At 39.2% G+C, this 22,366-nt stretch overlaps 1 protein-coding gene across 2 annotated transcripts in view; it reads right to left on the bottom strand.

The window, feature by feature from the left end:
• Positions 1–4,656: 4,656 nt before the first annotated feature.
• Positions 4,657–22,366, bottom strand: part of dnmt3bb.1 (DNA (cytosine-5-)-methyltransferase 3 beta, duplicate b.1) — a 47,717-nt gene continuing 30,007 nt past the window's right edge. The window contains exons 6-22 of one of the 2 annotated variants that reach the window (XM_038722001.1): positions 22,095–22,238; positions 19,644–19,802; positions 19,418–19,525; positions 15,900–16,041; positions 15,658–15,780; positions 15,157–15,201; positions 14,963–15,042; positions 14,188–14,300; positions 13,884–14,067; positions 12,806–12,890; positions 12,529–12,674; positions 9,746–9,836; positions 9,298–9,443; positions 8,815–8,900; positions 8,173–8,242; positions 7,950–8,068; positions 4,657–7,832 (exon numbers count right to left, since the gene is read on the bottom strand). In XM_038722001.1, coding sequence (XP_038577929.1) covers positions 7,691–7,832; positions 7,950–8,068; positions 8,173–8,242; positions 8,815–8,900; positions 9,298–9,443; positions 9,746–9,836; positions 12,529–12,674; positions 12,806–12,890; positions 13,884–14,067; positions 14,188–14,300; positions 14,963–15,042; positions 15,157–15,201; positions 15,658–15,780; positions 15,900–16,041; positions 19,418–19,525; positions 19,644–19,802; positions 22,095–22,238 — 1,983 coding nt within the window. In that variant the 3' untranslated portion in view covers positions 4,657–7,690. Of the gene's footprint in view, positions 7,833–7,949; positions 8,069–8,172; positions 8,243–8,814; positions 8,901–9,297; positions 9,447–9,745; positions 9,837–12,528; positions 12,675–12,805; positions 12,891–13,883; positions 14,068–14,187; positions 14,301–14,962; positions 15,043–15,156; positions 15,202–15,657; positions 15,781–15,899; positions 16,042–19,417; positions 19,526–19,643; positions 19,803–22,094; positions 22,239–22,366 lie in introns of both variants that reach the window. The other variant, XM_038722000.1, reaches the window with a different exon arrangement.

The raw sequence follows: 22,366 nt of genomic DNA on the forward strand, positions 1-22,366 counted from the left end.
AAATAACTGTGTGGACTTGAATGCAACCATGTTTCCAATGCGGCAAAAAGTTATCATCTTTGCACCAATCAGATTAGAGCGGGTAGAGTCCTGACCAATAGAATCAACGGGAAAAATAGCAGTTCCAAGAAACTGACACGGGGTCAGATTATATACCGGTATGAATGAAAGTGAATCATTGAAACCGACTTTTGATCAGCTGCTGTGCAAGTTGTACCACACTGGCCGGAAGAGAAGCCATGATGGATCTGGAGGGAAAACATGGCAACAAGCAATGGGGGCGATGTTGAGTCCAAACAATAACGAACCCACGTAAACAATGAAACGACAGCTTTACGTTCCCTATCCATGTGCACAATAGAGCGGCCGAATCACGCTTTAAAGATTAGGCACTTTAAAATAACTTTTATAAAAGTTATGAACTAACGTTAAACTTTGTGAAATTGGTGAGGTAACGTTATTGGAGATTGCTCGCTGCGAAACGTACAAATCAGTCCGCAAGTAACTTAACGTTAACGTAACCATAATGTTAAGATAGCCACAAACGTTAACATCTAAACGTTTAAATCAACCTAATTAAATGCAGACATACGCTATCTTGCTTATCTTATATTAAATAATCGCGATTTAGCTAGATTGCTATGTTTGGGGAACGAATTAAGTTAACGTTGTAATAAATAGAAAAGACGTTAAGCCGATGCGGCTACATCGGTTAACGCAAGCTAAACAACGCTACATTAACGTTAACTTACGTGAGCTAGCCAACGGACTTTAACGGTAGAAAACGGCGGATTTAGAGCGCGAATATAACGTAGTGGCGTTAACTAACTTCATGTTGTATAAACTAAATCTTTGTCAAATATATTCAGAATACGGTTGAGAAAACATCGTCTACTCACCCCGTCTTTGTCGTTTCAACTACCGGTACCAGACTCGACAGATCCTCCGCCCCGAACCCCTAAACCCACCCCCCCTTCCTCGCTCCCGGCTGGGCTAACGTTACCATCCCGCCAGTTCGCTATTCTTGGGAGGACTGTTTGGCAATTCAACGTAATATAAGTAAATAGAAATATCACGAAATTACCACCATGCGTTCATTAATCTGATAGTGATTATAAAATAACGTCACGTAACAGCCAACTTGTACACTTTGCTAACAACTAACGTTACGGTGTGAATGTCACGATTGTACAAAAGTGTTAGCATGCTAAGCTAAGTAACGTTAGGTTACGCCGGTTAGCAAGATTTCCTGGCTACTAGCTTTTGTAGCTTTTAACTTTTAGTCTACTCCAATGCATTAGCCGCTAGCCGACATGCCCAGCGCTGTTCAAACTGTTGTCTTGAGTGTTTAATCGCAATATTTAAACATCTTAATTATTTAAGTCTTCTTTAAAAACACGCAAAAAAACAAACAAAAAAAACGATCTACACCAAAAGCACAACTTAAAGGTTATCAAACGATTTACAATATGTTAACGTTAATGTTGCTGAAAGAAAATATGTTTGGTTGTGAAGTGTAATAAAGGAATTAAAAATACTTTTATAATAAATGAGGACAGTGGTAGATAATATTTTTTTTAGTAATGGTAAAAAATGCGGAATTCATTGATTGGAAAAATGGCGTCTCCAAACTTCTCAGAGATCTTCTCCATATTATCACTGCTTTACTGTTCCAGCTGCATGCCCTGTCTTTGACAAGGTCATAATCAAACCACATAAGATGTAGTTGTATATAACTATAGAAACCCATTTCCTTATTTACTAGAGTAGTTGCAGTCAGCTCAAAACATTCACTTAGTTCCAATCCAAGGTTGTACTAAAATGCTACTTCCTTAATTACAGCCTCTTAATTCTGGTTTTGCCTTAAATTACACGGAAACTATTGAAGGTAGCCAATGTTTTCTTTAGTTCTTCATATTCTGACTCACAGTGTCAGGAACAGTTCCTGTACAATAACCCAGTAACTCTGCCTCTAATCAGCCACCTGTTTACTGCTTACCATTTATTATTTATTCATCATTCTCTCGTTTTATAATTCAGAGCTGTTCATATTGTCATATTGTATATACTGTATACAAAATCCACTTACATCAAACACATAATACCAGCACATAAAACTTATTTATTCCGGCAACAATTGCACTATGCTCCATCACAATGTGTACATGTATGCACCTATGTGTATGTGCACCTGGATCTCACCCACCTCCGACATGTACATAATAATAATAATAATTTACTCTTGCATCCATTGCACTCCATCAGCACTACTGTCTCAATCTGTCTATATTGTTTTTGTTTATAGTATGTATATATGTGTTCTCTTTACTGTAGCCTGTGTCTGATTTTATTATTGTATTGTATAGCAAGTAAGCACATCGTGAGCAATGTATAATCCTGAGTTAAATTCCCCGTATGTGTACACATACCTGGCAATAAAGCTGATTCAGATTCTGTTTCTGATTCGGATATTACTGAGCACACAACACTGTCAGAATCAGCTTAAATGGCCAGGTGTGTGTAGGCCTACACATAAGGGGAATGTGATATTTGGTATACTGGTGCAGTCCGAACAACCTGGAGTTTAACTCCAACATCAACTTTAACTACTACTAACAGATAGTGCAGAAAAAATCATTGGTTTCAACCTGCCGTCCATTCAGGATTTATACATTTCCAGAGTCAGGAAAAGGGCAGGAAACATCACTGCAGATCCATCTCACCCCGGACACAACCTGTTCCAGCTTCTCCGCTCTGGTAGGCGCTACAGAGCACTGTACGCCAAAACCAACAGACTCAAAAACAGTTTCTTCGCACAAGCCATCACTCTGATGAACAGCTGACTGACTCACAATGTCATCAACCATTCCTGTGCAATAACCCAGTAACTCTGTCACCTGTTTACTGGCTACCACTTAGTATATATTCATCATTCTCTATTTCAGAGCTGTTCATACTGTATATTGTATATACTGGATACCAAATCCACCTACCGCATGTAAATAGCACCTGCACATTATACTTATTTATTCCAGCGTTCTTCGTACTCATCACACTGTGTACATGTATGCATGTATGTTTATGTGCACCTGTATATCACATCCACCTCCGACATGTACATAATAACAATAATGGTAATAATAATTTTCTCCTGCATCTTTTGCACTCTGCTCATGGCACTATTGTCTCAATCTGTCTTTTTCTGTTCATGGTGTGTATATATGTGTTCTCTATACTGTAGCCTGTGTTTCATTCTTATTGTATAAATAAGCACATTGTGAGCATTTTACAATCCAGAGTCAAATTCCTCGTATGTGTAAACATACCTGGCAATGATTCTGATTCTGATTACATTGCTCTCAATGTACATAACACAGAACAAGCATAAACAAAAAGAGCATATTGAGGGTGAATTGAAGACTTTAATTTCTATCCCAACAGCACTTAGATTTTACATTCCTTTCCTGCCAGGAGATCCTGATTATATTTTGTTTAACTTAAACATGACTCCCTGAGAACTTTCTCAATCTAAACAAGAATTTGTTTAGGGCAAAAAAATGTATTCAAACACTGCCTCTTCTTTGATGGCAGGTCCAGTTTTCCAAAAATTTGGATGACTCTTCACCGTTGTTGAAAAACACATTATTACCACTAAAGGAGATTTCTTCCATCTTCATCACATTGCCCAAATTCTTTTGGTTCTAACACCATTAGATGAAAAGGATTTCTTACTTTATCCAGACTTGAGAGCACTTGCAGCCACTACAATTCCCTAATTTTGAATCCAAACATCTGAGCACATAACGATAATAAGATTTTGTCTTCACTTCAAGGTCTTGCTGTTTCATCCAGGCTGACTGTAAAATTGCTGCTTAATACATTTTTCAGAACTCTTCAATCCTCAACATTTCCCCCACATATTCTCAGATGAGGCAGGCTGTCTCATTAAGCAATCTTTGACAGCAGCGCTTTTTTACACATCATGCTACATTTTCGTGGAATAAATTCACTTGATCAGAGAGGCGACCAGATTAGACACAAAGGTATTTAAAGAAAAAAGCTTTTCGTCTTCCATCTCATTCAAATTAATGTATAACAGGATGTCTGTTCCAAGGTTTTTATTTTAATTTTTTGTTCTTTGCTTATTGCTGTAAATAAAAATAAACATATAAATATATGTGTTTATATATACAGTTGTGTTTTTGCTCACACCTACATTTTAAACCATACAGTAAACGCCAAAGTGTGGTTTACATTTTGTATGACCTTGTCATTTGCAAGTGCCTTCATCATTTAAAATTTCTATATATCTCATGATTATACTACTGAAACAATTAATGGACCAGCTGATAAACAAAATGCAGATATTGATTACTGATAAACCATTAAGGTTATTTATCATGTAAAATTCCAAAAATTACTAAGCATTTTTTAATACTTTTGGGGAGTTTCAACAGTTCCTCAGAAAAGCCGTCATTTATGTTCTGATTTTACATACTGAACAATTAATAAGGTCACTAAAAATAATTAGTGGGTTAACCACTATTGAAAACAAGATGTATTTGGAACCTCATTGACCCTTACAGACATTTTGCCACTGAGAGGAATATTCGAACAAAAGACAACTTAATTAGCATTTCACGCAGACACATGGCAGTGGTTTTCAGCAGCGAAGCTGCGTTTTATTGAGTACAAATTATATATATAGGTTGCTATAAGAAGTACACAAATGTAAAAAAAAATACATCAAAGTATAAAAATAGCACAATCTGTTCCTTTGAATTGCTTTTGCACTGTAGATTCATAAAAAGGCAAAAAGAAAATTCCTAAAATGCAATTCTGATAAAAGACACAGCATAAAAAGGTTATACTACTAAAAAAGGTCCTCAGCTATTATTCACACTCAAACCTACAAATACACACTCAAATGGTCTAAATAACAAAACATATCAAAAATCTATTGATTATTATGCTCTATATCGTGCTATAACATTACAAATTTCAAGCAAGCTTTATACTGTGTTAATATATAGTATGTGTTCTCCATATAAAAAGTCTTAAAAGAGCAGTTACAAAAAGAAAAGAGAAACACTAGAATTTTTGCGTACTGTTTTCAAACAAAACATTCAACAAGTTCAGCAGTATTAATGAAGCATGTAAACAATTACTTTTTGGTTTTTAAAGGACTTGAAAATCGACCTGGAAAACTAAAAGAGGCACTTTTGAGCACCATAGAGGAGTCTTGCATTTCTAAATGAGCTGGCCATTTAAACATTAAACAAAGAAAAGTTATTTTAAGAAGGCGTGTGCATTTTTGTGTAAAAAAATTTAGTTCTTGGTAGAACCAGAGTTAAAACACTTGTAAACCTTTCTATCAATACAGTACGCAAAACATTGTGTAAAAAAAAGTTCCAGTGATAAAATGCAAGCTCTCTCTATATATACTGGGCATATGGGAGCAGAAAGCTACAGTATATATTCACAGAACACAGATCCTATAGGAGGAGTTGCCCCTTTGTCTGAGGTAATGCCCGTTTAGAAGGATTTGGTGACAGCCAACAGCATTTAAAAAAATCTTCCAGTTATCAGAACAGAAACGGTATTTCAAAAAGGATTTTTTTGGCATGGTCCGTTGGTCACATCAAGAGAATTGGTACCAAAATAAACTGTCCAGTAAATACTTGTCTGGTGAACATGCTAATGCTTAAGCATACAGTCTGACATGTAATTGCAGGCAAAAAAAACCCCCTGCTATCCAGTCAGATAATAATTCAGAAATGGTAAAGACCTGTGGACTATAAACAATCTTTATCTTTCTTAAGGAGTATTAAAAATAATCATTATTGCAAAAGCTTGGTGTGTGAGGAAAACAATTCTGGCAATAAATGTGTGCATTCAGACTCTTTGTGTTCTCACTTTGAGGATACTCACAAATACTTAGAATTAGTGTATTTATACACACTGTTTCCCAAAGCATTTGTACCATGCGGAACAAAGCACCGTATCAACCAGCATCGTAGAGATGATTTTTCATCACAGTCTCCATGTTAGATGTTTTGGAAACTAAAAAAACTCCCTTAAACAAAAAGTAGTCAGTGCTAGTTTGCAAAAAGAGATTGCGTGTTCACCAGTGTTTACCACCATTTGTTTTGTTGTAAAACCCACATTTATACACAGTGACACTCACTCTTTCCTGGGTTCAAACGAACTTCTTTTAACCTGGATCACCAGCTGTTACAGTAAACTAAAACAATTTTATTTCTTAAAGATAAAATCTAAACATCTACAGTAGGATAAACGCCATCACTTGTTAAATCTTTGCTGTCTGGAAAGGTTGGCAAAAGCCAAAAAACCCATTCTCTATATCTCTGTTTTTGCATTGGCTTGTTTCAAGTATTTGTACGTAGCTATCAGGGAGACGTCGCTGTGACATAACAGTATAACTCAAAGTTTCACACTATCTATACAAAAACATTTTTATATAATCTTCAGTAAAAGATGCTTTTCTATTTTTTTTAAAAGGAAGCAATTTTTTTTTTCATATGAACTCATCCCAAAGCAAAAGACAAAAGGTAAAATTACTGTTTTTCTTACAACAAACAACAAAAAACTGTGAATGTGAACCCATCTAGATATAAAACCAAACTCCTGCTTCATTTCCAGGTTAGCTTTTGGTCCACTAGCTTCCACGGCTGGATGTACTTTCTTACAGAGGACGTCTTTCAGTGGTCTTTTGAAAAACTCAAACATGTTAAGGTTTTATTTCCAGATTTGAATCTAAATGAGCAAACTAAAGACTGATTCTTTTTTTGTAAGCATTGAACAGCTACAGCTTCCACAAAGCTTTCACCGCAGCTTAGCATTATGGGATATGTAGTTGTTGTTGAATGCTAACAAAATAATCAGTGTTTATCTTGGTTAAAATGAACAGATGCTCATCTTTTATCACCAAGCACAATTATACATGTTTATTATCTTAAAATTGAGACATAAACTCCAGTATCATGTTTCAGCTTTTCTAGACAGGCCGAAGAACAACCCCTTTTTTTTTTGGGAGAAAATCCATTCAGGCCGAGGTTAGTGGAACAGCAGGTACCCAAACACTGAGCAGGACTTCAACCGTCCATCTTCTGACTTTGGTTCAAGTGAGCTTTTCAAGTGTTTTTCTTTAGGTTAACAGCCTGTATGAGCAGCTTGCTTGTTTAATCGTCAGCTAGACGGAGGTGAGATGAGCGACCTCTGAAATGTTTAACACTTCCTAAAAAAAAAAAAGTTTGATACAGAGCCACTTGAAAAGTTGTACCGACGGTGCCATGTTGTTCTCTATTTTCTACAACTACTAAGTGTTGTCAACTTAAAAACAATGCCTTCCGATGGCCATTTAAAAAGAAGAAAACTCCTATTAAAACCGTTGTACAGGCTTAATGTTAACGTAAAAAAAAGGCAGAAGGGTCATGAATCGCACACCTGACCTTTGACCCTCCCTCTCTTTCTGACACTGTGGGGTAGTGATAAACCACAGCCGAAGGTGCTCACCTATGCTGTACGTGTATCTCTTTGTTAGTGTGTGTTATGTGTCTTTAAGGCTGCAGTGTATTATCGCCAGGATCCAGACAGGACTGGACATCTAACAGCTACTTTCACTTTTCCCAGCTACAGGGATTGTTGTTCGCTGGTGATAGGGTGATGTCTATTCACAGGCAAAGTAGTCTTTCAGTGGTGCGAACAGATGCCTGATGACGGGGACGCTCCAGGATCGGCCCAGGAGCCTCTGTCTGGCACCGCGACCCATGTTGGACACGTCCGTGTAGTGGACAGGGAAACCAAAGATCCTGCAGGGTCAGGAATACACAGCCAAAATTTAAATCACATCCCATGTCCGTGACTCATTTATTTAATTTTAAAAGTTTTAATGTTTGCATTTAACAGCGTGTGTGTTTTCTGCTCACCTCTCCAGCTCAGTGCACCACAGTATGTCCTCCTTCCCGTTCATCAGGACAGGGAAGTGTTGATCCTTCCCTTGTTTGATGGAATTGGAGCGGGTAGTGATGGTGCGCACCTTTCCAAACTATGAAACAACAAATACACGGTCAAACAGAACTGACCAGTAAAAAACAGCAGAACAACAGATCCTCATCATTGACTTTATTCCGTGTTCTGTAGATATCAAACCTTTGCAACTCTGCCGTGGTCCAGACAGTCCTGCAGCTCCAGCTTGTCCATACCCGAGGCACACAGAGGCCTGAAACAGAGAGGATTGATAATGTTTATATACTGTATATAGTAGTGCTGGGCAACGATTTAAAAATTTAAGTGCGATTAATCGCATGATTTTCTTCTTTTGTCAGGGAGCATTAATTTCATTTCCTCACTTAGCTGATGCTTTTATCCAAAGCAACTTACAATTGTTAATTATGTCAGAGGTCGCACAACTAAGGGTTAAGTGTCCTGGTGTCTTGCTCGGGGACACAATGGTAGATGTGTCGCAGTGGGGAATTGAACCCGGGTCTCTCTCACTTATCCACTGCACCATCACCACCCAGATCAGCAGCATAATGTTCAGTAGCAAGTGTCCCTTTTCAGAGTGAGCTGCCGTAGCTGAATTGTCTTGAACTTTTTCTACGTGACGCACAGCACAAATAACTTGAAGAGAGACTGGGCTATAAATACAACTATTTTAGCCTTAGACACTGCTGTTTGAACATGTGCACAACCATGGAAAAGTCTCATAAATCCACCAATCTTCAGTGTTTACATGTTTTTTCTTTGAGAAAAGAATTAGGACTTTCTGAGTTGAGCGTTTTTTTCCCCTACCTGTTCATGCCTGGCAGGTTTCCCCAGAAGTATCGGGCACGGTGAGCAGCAGAAACCTCGATAGCATCAATCATAACAGGGTTACACTGCAGAAAAACACACAGAGACACACAGTGATTACTCATAAACTCGAGGTAATCCTATTTACACAGTGCTTAAAATGATTCTCAGGCGCTTTTACTGTTTTTTAATCATTCTTTATTGTTGTTTCTCACAGGAAACTAAATGACTACTAGTGGATTAAAGGGGAAATCACTATGCCTAAGCAGAAATATATGTGTACAACGAACAATTAGCTGTTTAAGCGTTTAAATGGTTGTAGGGCTTAAGTTTAAAATTAGCCTTTACTTTGATGTCTTGAACTACATCCTTTGTAAGCAATATCTTTCATTCACAGATGTCCTTGTTAATGTTTTTGATAGCTGCAGCTGTTTATAGTGAGCTTAACAGCTGTAAATGAACAGCCTACAAGGTCTAACTCACCTCCAGGAAGCGTGAGATGTCCCTTTTGTCATTGACGCCCATGGCCACCACGTTCTCGAACATCCAGAAGAACGGCCGGTCCTCTCCTTCTTTGGGCTTGGCCTCGCTCAGCAGACGGTAAAACTCAAAGAACAACCTCCCTGTGCCTTCTGGAGCATCAAAACACCATCAGAGTCCAAAAAAAAATCATCAGCCTGCTTAAGTTCAGTCTCAAAATCAATGTATTTTTCTTTGAATTGTATCCACAGAAAAGTAAAGCATCAGAAACAGCACATGATTGTGGGAAACTAAAAGTATTCACCTAAATTCATATTAATGAAATCAAAATGACTATAGGTTTCAGTAGACTTTAATGCACCACATCCATTCCCTGCTCACACCTGATTAAAAATGACAATAATAGTTAAAAACACAGTTAATGAAATTATTTCCTCTGGCAGATATTTACCATACAGGCCTTTCCTCGCTGGATTAACAATTGACAGGTCGTTGCAGGGACTTCCTCCAATCACCAGGTCAAAGGGACCCCACTCCAGAAGCTGAGAGAGACAACAGCACCACCAAGTGTTAGACTGAGGGAGTGACAGCTACTGCATGAACAACACAACAAACGTGCAACTCACTGAGTGACAGATTTCCTAGTTGTCATGAATCTTCAACATCTTTACTTAGAAAACAGTGAGATTTTAGGACCAAGAATCATCCAATAATCCGGCTGATTCAATGATGAGGATGGAAAATTATTCCCTAAATTCTACTTCAGTGTAGATGTAAAGTAAAAAACATCATTAGGGCTGAAACTAGCAATCGTTTTCATTAATATGTTGATTATTTTCAAGACTGATAGACTCCATAAAGTGTCCAAAATGTCGATTGCAACTTTGCAAAGCCCAAGTTGACATTTTCTGATTGGTTGTTTTGTCTGAACAATAGAGCAAAACACAAATATTATATATTCAGTTAAACATCATAAAAAACAAAGACAACCAGCAAATATTCATATTTAAGAAGCTCAAACCACTGACTCTGGGGCATTTTAACTTTTAAAAAAAATGACTGAAATGATTATTCAATAAACAAAACAGTTGTTTTTGTTGATTGACTTTTCCATTAATTGACTCACCTCTAAATGTAATTTATTCATTTAACCAGCAACAGGCATGAGGTTACTATTTTAACCCACCATCTGCTCGCTCCTTTTGTTCTCTTTCACCCATTCACATCCTTCCCCGTCCTTTTACAGAGGACAATGAGGGAAAGAGATGAAGAGAAAGAAAGAACTAGGAATTAAGGAACAGAGAGAAAAAGAACAGGAGGTGGAGGTGGAGGTGGAGGTGCTCTTAATCTCTTACATAACAGCGCCGTGAACCCACACACACTCACACAGACACTCACACACAGCATGACTAACAAATGAAAGGCTTCCTGAGGGGATTTACAGAGGTTGGAGTTGCTCTTTGTCCTCTGTCGTGAACCACGTCACTGCAGCGGCCAGCCTCTGTTTGCTGTGTGTTATAATGTCATGATACACTTATTTGCTTTCTTTCTGAGAGGCAGACTGATACCACTCTCATGTTTGTAGGGTTGAGTATGGAGGACCGCTTCCAAGTTGCAACCGTTACCAAATTTCCAAGAACTGTGGATTTTCTTTTTGATAAGACACATGCATTTTTCGATTTCTGCATATTTCAGCTCCTGATTGACATGTAGGGAGCATTTTACAGTCCACACAAGTGTCTCTTATCTGCCAGGAGCTGCTACGCCGACCTAACGTCACGTCATTTTCTTACGCAGTACGTCAACAAGACTTAAAGAAGAGCGTACTTCTGTTTCCAGTCATGGACAATAGCAGCCCGCAGCAAATGCTCCAAAGTTTGGCTTAGCTTCACTAAAAAGAGAAAGACAGCAAAATGCAACACCTGCAGTAAGGAGGTTTGGTGCGAGTATGCTTCAGGGCTGGTACCCACGGCACTGTGTAAATTTTACCAGCGCCAGTGAAAAAGCTTATTAGGAAGCGGCTGTTCACTTTCTCTGGTGAATACATTTAGTTTTAAGCCTGTTGTTTGCTAGACAAAGTTATCAGCCCAGTTAAAATGACAGTTAAGGTGAATTACAGCTGCACCTAGCTAAGCAAGCTAGCTAGCTCCACACACGGCCGTTAGCTCCACCGTCTCATCCAAATATGGTCACGTCTGATGCCGCTGGTTGTAAAAACGCCCTATCGTCCAAACTTGAGGCTTCAAAACGGCAGTCCACAAACCAACGGGTGACGTCACGATGACTACGTCCACTTCTTATATACAGTCTATGGGACAGATCATTATATATTATATATATATATATTATAGTGAAACATTTCTTTGTATTCTGTAATATATATAATCTATAATAACTCAACCTATAAGTGTTTCCATCACAGCTGTTTGTCTAACTAACACAAAAAGTGAAACTGAGATGTGGAGCTGAAATAGAGAAACAAACAAAAGTCTCTTTCTGCTTAATGTACGCTTGATTTATAGCAGCTCAGATATCTGAGCAGCTTTCAAGGGCATTAAATCACTCAGATGTTAGTATTGTTGAGATATGAGAACCATCGCAAATACATTTCCCCCAAAGTGGCTAAACACTCAAAGCTTCACTCATGCCATCACACAGTCTTGTGATCTACTTTCGTTTCCTAACCCCCGTCTTTATATTTCAGGCTTAACCTTACATTTTCATTGGAACCACTACTCCCCTCTTACACACAGTTGCACAGTGGTTTACACACTTTCATCACGACCAATTGTGAAATCTTAAGACTTGCTGCAGATGATTGAGGTGCAGTTTCTCTGAAATCGCACAGAGGAGACCACGCTAACTAAGCCTGCTGATAACGCCTTCTTAAATTTATGTGAATTGGCAACTAAACCCCCCCCCCCCTCAAAAAGCTTACAGATAATCAGTTCTTACGTGTCATGCTGCCAAAAAGTGCATATTAAAATATTTTTTTTCAAACTACTCAATACTTGCCTTCAACAAAAGCCAAATGTTCCCTATAAAATGCACAGCAGACAAAATAAATAGGAAGGTATATTTGCAGATCCACTGAAGCATTTTGAACAGGTTGTTGTTCCTGACACTTGACAGCAATAAAGTTTTTATTTTTCATTTTGAGTTTCACTTATTTCAGTCAAGCAAACTTTTGTAATTTTATAAAACAGTTAGATATTCAAATAATTTCTTTCTTACATTTTTCTTTGTTATGTCCCTGACATCATGGACATACTGGATCTTTCCTTCATGTCTGACCACACCCACTGAGATGGAGTCCTCGCACACCTCTGACGCCACGTACTGGTCCACCTTAAAACCCAGGTCCCTTAGAACCAGGTAGCCTGGAAACACAAACACAACACAGTTCTGTATGATGACCTGCTGCGTTTCAGATGAATAAAAAACATCAAGACATCAGTACAAATATATTAATTCACTGTCTCTTATAATTCACACACACAAACACACTCACCGGTGGCAATGCCGTCAAACAGGGAGAGGACTCTGATTGGTCGTCTCTGCTCTGCAGGGACTGCTGGGTAAATCTTTGGTTTCTCCTTTAAGATAAACAGAACATGTTGCAGGGAAATCAAAATGAATCATATTTTAGGCATCTGGGAGGCTCTTATCTAGGTGAAAGGTGGTTTAAAGGTAAAAAGCAGCTAAATTATAGTATGTGTTTGCTTTTGGTCACTGAAGTGTCAAAATGTCATCGTTATTTAGTCATTTTAGTTGGTTGTTGGTCATACAGCATTTAAAGCTCCAGTTTCATTCTTTCTGAAGGAATATGAACCAAATCTGTCAAAAATTAAAAATGTTTTCATTTTTACGATCATTACGTTACATAAAAACATGTTTTAATTGCTCTGCTGGCATGTTACATGATTATGTAATCCAATATAAAAATCTTAAAAAATGGAATATCACAGCAGTCTACACTCTGAATCAAGTTTCTCATTCCCTCTTTGACACATTGTTCTACAAATATTCAACTCTTAAAGTCTCATAAAATTGGTACTTTTTGCAGGGCCGCTGAACTGGATTGAATTATGTTATTGTGTTTCTGTTTTTCCCCCTGTTCGCTGCTGATGTGACCTGACCCAGCTTGTCCTGGCAACTCCCCCTTTTGGCTTATGAGCACAACAAATTCTCTACTGAAAATCTATTATTTTTCACTTTAATTTAAATTTTCCATATTTCAGAAGTGTAGCTTAAAGATGAAAAAGGATTAGAGATACAACATAAGAGAAGAAAAGATTAAGGGCAGTGGTTTTCAACGTTTTTTGCAACCCCTTGTCACATAAGTTGCATAAAAGTGGTTTCCTGTTTTAGATCGCTTTATTTTAATAATTTTTAGAGGCCAGAGGAGGTAAAAATGTCCAGTCATTCCCTGCAAGCACCAGGCAGGGAATCACTGACATAGAATATAAATATAGATATTAACATATACACATGTATATATGTACTGATCTTTTATTTAAGTATATAGAACATCCCAGATCTTTACACGTTTGCTAAATCTTATACAAAAGTCTTTTTAAAAAACTCACAAACTCCTGTCCGTTGTCGTTAGCAAAGAACTCCTGCAGCTTGAGGCTCCAGTCATGCCGTTGTTTCAGGACGCCGTACTGCAACAGCGGCTGGCACATGTAGCATCGCCACGGATCCAAATGCCGAGCGTTGTTAGACGCTCCTGGATCGACCAGGATGTCCAGACAGTCCACGCAGAAACACCTGGAAGGAGTAAGGAAGAGAGGAGAGGCGGTAAACGGACAGATGAACACATCGGTGGAGAAGGAAGGAATTCCTGTATTGTGCAAACTGTTTCTTTGTGTGAATGTGTGTGTGACAGACCTGCAGCAGTTGGCGTTGCCGCACAGCAGAACCTCTCGACCTCCACAGCAAACGGTGCAGTAGGACTGGTAACCGTCGTCATCGTACATGTAGGACATCTCCAGGTACACGTCCTGAAAAAATATTTATTGACACGTCGTCACACATCTGGCTTTAGTGAAACCCTCTAACACAACGACACATAATCTTCTTCAAACACACACTCAGTTGTCAGTTTATCAGGCGCACTTAGCTTAAAATAATGCAGTCTAATACAAAAGTCCTGCAACAAATTCCATTCAAGAGTTAAATCTGGGAAGGGGATAATTTTGGGCGGTTCTTTTTTTGTTTTCCTAAGTGTGAGAGGATGTAAACCTAAACATAAAGTGTTAAAAAATTATGTATGAACTTGTGTGGACTAGTCTGATATTTTATTTTATTTTTCCGTGTTATGCTCTATGAAAAAAACGTCATCATTCCTCCCACTCTTCATTCCCAGACGGCTCAAACTGCTGAAGATGTGAGCAGACAGGTTTATGAGCTAGACATAACGGGTTTTGTGGCTGTCGTCAAATAGTGGCTTCAAGCCAAGAATATTATCAACTGCTATTGTACAAGTGTGTGTGGTGGTTTAGACTTTAGCTAGAAGATATTGGATATCAGTCATTGGAAATCTATATTATTACTATTTCTGGGTGTTCCCTTAGTTTAAGAAAGGTTTCATCACTCTGACACCGAGACAGGCGGCTGATTATGGAAAACAATCATCGAAAAGCGTTTTCACTGCATGCTCTACCTTGCATGTTTGGCACAGGCCTCCTTCAAACAGCGGGTGGAAGGTTGCTGCTCTCATCTTTCCACAAGAGAGACAGAACTCTGCCAGAACACACACAGATCAATCATCAGTCGAAAAAAATGAAACTGACACTGTTGGCAATTGATAAATTAATTCACAAACACGCGGAAACAAAAGTGAAGGTGGGTATTTACCTTCTATACTTCTTTTATTCTTCAGAACTTCATTCACCATTTGCTCTGAGAGAAAAGGAAGGACAATGTTAGAAAGCACGAAACACATTTTTATGAGCTCAAGTGCGCTGCACACACACAAAACTAATGCAAAAAAACCCATAAGACACTAAAACCTTTAACAGACATAAAGCAGGGAAACTAAAACCTGCATATCCCTGCTAACAGCAGCATTTTCAAGACTTTAAAATTATAGGTATGATGTTATCTCTGCTAGTGTAAACTTGGCACCAACTCATATCGAGAGCAATCAAATCTTATCCACAAAATCAGAATGTAAACTCTGTTATTAAAGGTAAAATAATGTAATTATTTGATTATCTTCATTGGTAGCATGAAATATAACACACAAAAAATGAAAATAACAGAAATTGTACAAAACAAACTAAGCAAATTTCGGCATTTAGCAAATTTTAGCTAAATATATATCCATTGTACAGTGAGCTTGACTTTTCTCTCTACCTCTGCTGTAGGACTCCTCGGGGGCGGCCTTGCTCTTACAGAGGCTGACTCTGGCTCGCTTGGCGCTGGGGAAATACTCTGGCAGGGAAACATCGAGGACCTGGTGGTCCAGGGGGTTACTTTCTGCAGGAGGGGAACAAAAACAGACTCTTATTTCTCAGCAAAATGGCAAATTTGGAGGCACTACATTTGCAGCTTGTGATGAACTGTATACGACAGCCTGGTTCTGATGTCTTGCTCACCGGCAGTGTGCGTGGGTTTGAGTCCCTCCTCTCCTTTGGGCAGGAAACCGCCGTTAGCCCAGTCCAGCATGGGTTTGATCTGGTCTTCGGGACTGTCCGACTCGCAGGGAGAAAACGTCTTCCCCGCCCGGATACTGGACATCTGTGAGAGAGAGAGAGAGAGAGAGAGAGACAAGCAGTTGTGACGCAAGATAAATTGTTCAGTTTTTCCAGTTTTGAATGTTTAGACTTCTGTCTGGTTTTCTAATCCTGTCAGTACGAGGACAAGAGATTGCCAGACAGGAGAAGACAAAGAAAAGGGTGGCGGGGAGAATGTGAAAAGGCGAAGACAGATTGTTATCTTAAAAAGACATGTGAGGGACAGTTGAGGAACGAGGCACCACACTCACTCTGAGGGATGACACAATGTGGATGAATGACAAGAGGCGAGAGAGACGGAGATAACAGCAGCATAAGGCCTGTCTCACACCTGTCAGCTAGACGTCTTTAAGAAGACAAACATACAGAGCCAGTTGTCTCAACAAAACACAAACCACTGAAAAACAAATACAGATGAGAGGGAGAGGTGTCAAAGGTAGAGACGAAAGAAAGAAAGAAAGGAAGTGACTGAAACTACTCAGGGTATTTTCAGACAGAAAGCAAGTTATTACAACATTTTTAATCAATATCTCTTACTTGCTTTTTTCCCAGAGCACGTTAATGCGTTATTATCAATTATTTTATCGCACGTTAACGCAGTTTTAAAAAAAATTATTATTATTTTGATCAGCGTGCAAATCACCCACCCAAACAAGCAGCGGTGGGAGGCTTCAGCAGACTACGCTGTCATCTCTTTTCCGTATTTTTTCACCCGCTTGCTTGTTAATGACGCAGCCTATCAAACAACTCCAACAACCCAAACCAACATCTGCACCCTGTGTGTTCAATGCTGCTTTAACGTTACCTGGGAGTGAACACATGCAAATAAGACGACCGCTACAAGAAAATCACGCGATTAATCGCGATTAAAAATTGTAATTCTTGCCCAGCACTAAATAATATATAGTATTATTATATGTCAAAGGTCAGATATGAATGTTCTAAACTAAAACACCTAATACAACACTTCACCATTAGGTGCCAGTAATTTCTAAAAAAATAAATAAAAAAAAGGTGGTGATTTTGGTGAGAAGTGGAGCACTTCTTGGGTTTTTTCCCCACTAAGTGAGGAACATCTTATCTAAAAGAGGTTCGAAGTCTAACATACTCAGAACTTCAGTATGTTCTTAATGATTAACTACAAATATCAAAAACGAGAATAGGTTATTAGTCTGGTTCACTTGTCCTTTGATTAAATTTTTCCCGTTTTTAAAAGACTTGATTTAGATAATGTTACGCATTTTCAATATTTATATGTTTTTTCACATTCCTTTTGTTGATTGTTGTCAGTTTAGCTTGTGTTTAATGACAAAGTTAAAGCTGAAGTCCTGGTGATGTTGTTAATTTAATACTGTATCTTTCTTTTTTTTATTAAGTTCTCGTCTGACTGTCTACTCAGACAACATTAACACTGAACACAGATGCTTATAAGACATATAAGACTTATTTTCTTAAATTTAAAATTGATATACATCAGTACAGACATTCAGGTTTGGTATTATTACCTATTTGAATGGGTCTTTACAGTGTTAAACGGCATTTCTTTGCATCTTTTCAGAGGGTGAAGTTTTAACCTTTTATACCGAGATAATTCACCTTTCTTGCCTCTTTTAAATAGGTTTACCCTTAAAAGTTTTATCACTAATTTACTGAAAGACTTCAGAGGTATCATTTGTCTATTTGCCCGACATGTGACGCCAGAATTAATGGAATACTCTTCTCTCTTCGAATCTGTTGTGCAATCACATATTTTCTGCTGTGTTTTCTGCCTGTCCCACCACGTCTCTCTTGTTGTCTGTCTGCTTTATGATCTGACGACATTTTTTCATCCTGGCTGGCGCTTGTTCGCTCTTCTCTTTTATTGTATTGATAGAATTAATCAAATAGATAGCGTGGAGGAATCCCTTTCAGACATACACATCTGTGCTTGTATTACTTGGCTACTGGCACACACACACACACACACACACACACACACACACACCTAACCTTAACCCTTACCCCACTACCAACCACAACCTAATTGTAAAAGCGTAAAAGCATCTCTAGCCGTTACACGGGTCCCCATCAGTTAGGGTGCATTCAAGTCCCCGCCGGGATATAAAAACATGAAATACCGACACACACACACACGGTGTTGTGAACATGCATAAATTCACTTCCAGTGAACCAGTGTGTTCTTGGCAGGGAAACCATAAAGCATGTTTTTACAGCAGATCTGACACACAAATAGCCAACGGCACCTCCCTAAACACACACAGAACAGCAGATTTTCACACTCGCATCTCTGTGCCGCCGCTTTAAATCCTGGTGTTATGGCCTTTACCTTATCATAATGCAAACAAGCACTAATATAGTTATAATAACAGTCATAACGGTCATACTAGTTCAAATTAGCTTATGTTAGCCATGGCTGCGTATCTGCCCTGCAGAAATACTCATCAACTGAAGAAAACGTCTCTCAGTGTTTCAAAGTTTTACCACGTCAGAATGTTTAGCTACTTATTCTCAAACCTGGCGAACATCAGGTGGATTTAGGACATTAGCGTTAAAGCTAAAAGGTTTTCTTTCTGCTATAGCTTTGTCTCCTGGAAACCTTCTGAAATATTCCTATTAATAACTGTCAAAATTTAGCAGCTGCAGACTCCTGCAAATAGTCAATGTAATTAAGAGACAACTGCACTGAAGAAGAAGAAGAAGAAGAAGAAAAAGGGGGAAGGAAGAAGAAGGAGAAAGAAGAGGAAGTAGGAAGAGGAGGAAGAAGGAAATAGAAGGAAGAAGTGGAGGAAGACAAAGAAGGTGAAAGAAGAGGAGGAAGAAAGACAATGAGAAGGAGGAAGAAGGAAGGAGGAGGAGGAGGAATAAGAAGTAGGAGGAAGAAGGATAATAAGGAAGGGGAAGAAAGAAACGAAGAGAAAGGGGGAAGAAAGAAGAAGGAGAAAGAAGAGGAGGAAAAGAGGAAGTAGGAAGAGGAGGAAGAAGGAAGAGGAGGAGGAAAAAAGGAGAAGGAGGAAGACAAAGAAGGTGAAAGAAGAGGAGGAAGATAGAAAATGAGAAGGAGGAAGAAGGAAGGAGGAGGAGGAGGAATAAGAAGTCGGAGGAAGAAGGATAATAAGGAAGGGGAAGAAAGAAATGAAGAGAAAGGGGGAAGAAAGAAGGAGAAAGAAGAGGAGGAAAAGAGGAAGTAGGAAGAGGAGGAAGAAGGAAGAGGAGGAGGAGGAAGAAGAAGGATAATAAGGAAGGTGAAGAAAGAGAAGAAGAGAAAGGAGAAGGAAGTACAAACAAAGGAGGAAGTAGTTTCACCTTCCATTACCTCCCGGAGAAAACTTCTTTATTGGTTAATTTTTATAAAGTTGCAGCTAATACACCTTGACACGTACCTCCAGCGCCTGGAAGATGGCCCTGCGGTAGGAGGCCAGCTTGGTGTAGGAAGCCTGGCTGAAGAACTTGGGGAAGGCAGTGATGGAGTCCAGTTTGTCTGCTGAAACCTGGGGAGGAAAAAAGAAAACGTGGCATCAAACAAAGTGCGAGATCCACAACCATTATTTGATTTCCCATTCCTCCGTTCCTCCTTTCAGCCTCTCTTGTTTCTTCGTCCTTCCTCACCTCAGAGAACTTGCCGTCTCCAAACCACTGCAGCCACCTCATGCCATGGCTGGCCTGCCGTTTGCCGGTGGCGCGCCAAGTCACCACGATGCCGGGCCACCAGGAAAATCCCTTGATCTTCCCCCACACCAGCTCGCCGATGCCAAAACCCTTGTTGTCCTGAATGGTTGAGGGAGAATCCAGATGGCAGAGGAGAGGGAGAGAGAGTGAAGATAAGGTCACGGTCTTGCAAAAAATGTCTTATTGTCTCTAAAGTACAACAATGTTATTGTGCAAAAGGACATGATGTCCAAATGCAGAGACATTTGGTCTTTAAGACGGAGAAAAACTAAATATCTGAGGTGAGGATAAGTGGGATTGAGGGCAGAAAAGCAGATCAATTCAAGAGTCAAGTTACTGATTTGACATTTTTCTTTTTCCTGATACTGCAGGTGCTGCGAACAGAGGAGAGAAAACAGGACGCTTTGGCAGAAGTATCTAGTCTTGCTATCTTGACGAAAAGAGGAGGAAATATGAGTGAAAGAGAGATAGATTAATCTGTAAGAATATCTGTATTAGGCAAAAGCTGAAAACCCCCTACTCCAGCTATATAGTACAGAAACAGAAAATAAAAGAAAGAGAAGAAGAGAAGAAAAATGCAAACAATAGTCTGGACATATTCATTTTCTAGTGCCAAAAAGCGTTCATGTCTTGGATGAAGACGTGGAAGAAATCCTGCATCATCGGGACGAGTCACTGCTCACCTTGGTATCACTCCACACCTGTCTGAAAATATGTTGATTGCCTCATTTGTTTCCTTTATTTCTGCTTCACCTCAGTCTTTTCTTGGGCAGAACCCCTAAAGAAAACATCCCTGATAAAACCACATTTCTTTTGAAAGTTACGTGTGCTGGTTTATGAGCAGGTGGGATTTCTACGCTTGCAAACAAATCCCAGTTGAGCCCAGGCCATGAGATCCTTCAGTCCGCCTTAGGAGAGAAAATCCATTAGGCTTTGTAATGGAGTCTGACTCCATTAGAGGATGCAGCGCTTCACTGAGTTCGAGCCAGGCTTGAGTGAAAACATACAAAAACACACACAAGACGCATCAACATACCCATGTCAGACTGTGCACACACAGACGTGAGACATGCAGACGACATGCATGCATGCAGATCTGAATGGGTATGCACAGAGTGTGTCTCCAAATACACACATACACTGCTGTGCAGACTTGTGGTCATCATGACCTGAATGAAACTATTGAAACAGAGCAAACACAGCCAGACTTTGTGTGTGCGAGTGTTTGTGGCCACCTGCACTAACACAAGGCCAGGTGGAGGAGGTTCTGTGGTCTGTGAAGGGAGTTACCCTCCTCGTCTTTCTACCACTGCCAATCCTCCACTTCCTCTTTCTAAAATCTTCTCTCTCCTGCTCTGACACAGCTGTCTGGCTCTCTATCTCTCTGTTTCTTTCCCTTCGCTCATCCCTAATCCTCTGCCTTCTAAACATCTCGTTTTGACTCAGGAGTGCTTTGGTCAAACCAACCAACTGATGGTGTAAGAAATGGCCCAAGGAGTAAAGTTTTCTAGACTTCAGATGCGCTTTTACCTAAATGTTTCTAAAACCCAATGCATTCTTATCATTGTATTACTATTATCTTTCATTCATTTATTTATTTATATTCTTATACTATCTTATTTCTACATAGATTTATCTCTTTCATTCTGTTTTTTTGTGTTGTTTTAACTCTGAACGGTGTTGTTTTCAACTTCTCTGTAATGCACCTTGAACTGACTTAAATTTGGTTGCGGCTGCAAAATGCATATTCACAGTCATATAATCAATAAATAATTTGGCAAACAACTCTATGATGAAGTTATGGCTTAAATCTGTTAAGTGCCATGTTTGGTGCTAATGTAGAAAAGGACGGAAGCTGTACTGATAGACTTTCTTTGAACCAAGGAATGCAGGAAATGTACTTTTAGCTTATTTAGGTTTAGGAGTTCTTAGCAAAATAAATAAAAAATAATTCTTTCTCCCATGGCCAAAACCAAATTTCTACACATGAAACCAGAATATTCTGTAAGTCTGCATGTCTGGGTTGACATAACTGGATAAAAATAAAAAGTTATTTTTCGAATTCCTCTAAGAACAAAAGCCAAACAAGCCTTATTTGACTCCTCGCCTTATCCTTTTGAGGGACTGTGATTGAAAAATACAGTATTCATTAGGAGTGATTTAAACACATGTTGAGAAACATCTGGAGCATTTGTGCTTTCAGTTCTGCTCCTGTGGCCACCTGTGATTAAAGCCAAATAATAGCGCAGTGACGCTTAAGATGTACTTCCTAAGATCAGAGAGACCATGACACAAAAAGTCATGAAGTCATCCAGTTTCTAGTCCTGTTATCTCCCCTCCAGCCTTTATCCTCCATGTACTCATTCACACACTCTCACTCAGACGTCTTACATTGTACTCTGGCTGGATTTCAGAGCTGGAAGAGGTGCTGGTGCTCTGGGCCGAGTCCTTGGAGTCTTGTTCCATTAGCTCCAAACGGGGGACCTCGGGGACCCCGCCGGACGCAACCACAGCCGCCCGAGGACCACCGCCACACTGATAGAGAGAGAGAGATAAGCAGAGAGAGGTTTATTAGATCCAAGGGAATATTACTGTGAGAGAAAGACATTCATGGCACATTTTAGTCAAGAGTTAACAGCAATAAAACATTATTTATTTATAAA

This window comes from Micropterus salmoides, unplaced genomic scaffold (assembly GCF_014851395.1).
Source record: "Micropterus salmoides isolate LMB-PRFRI ecotype aquatic unplaced genomic scaffold, ASM1485139v1 Ms_hic_scaffold_16, whole genome shotgun sequence".
NCBI classification, from domain to species: domain Eukaryota; kingdom Metazoa; phylum Chordata; class Actinopteri; order Centrarchiformes; family Centrarchidae; genus Micropterus; species Micropterus salmoides.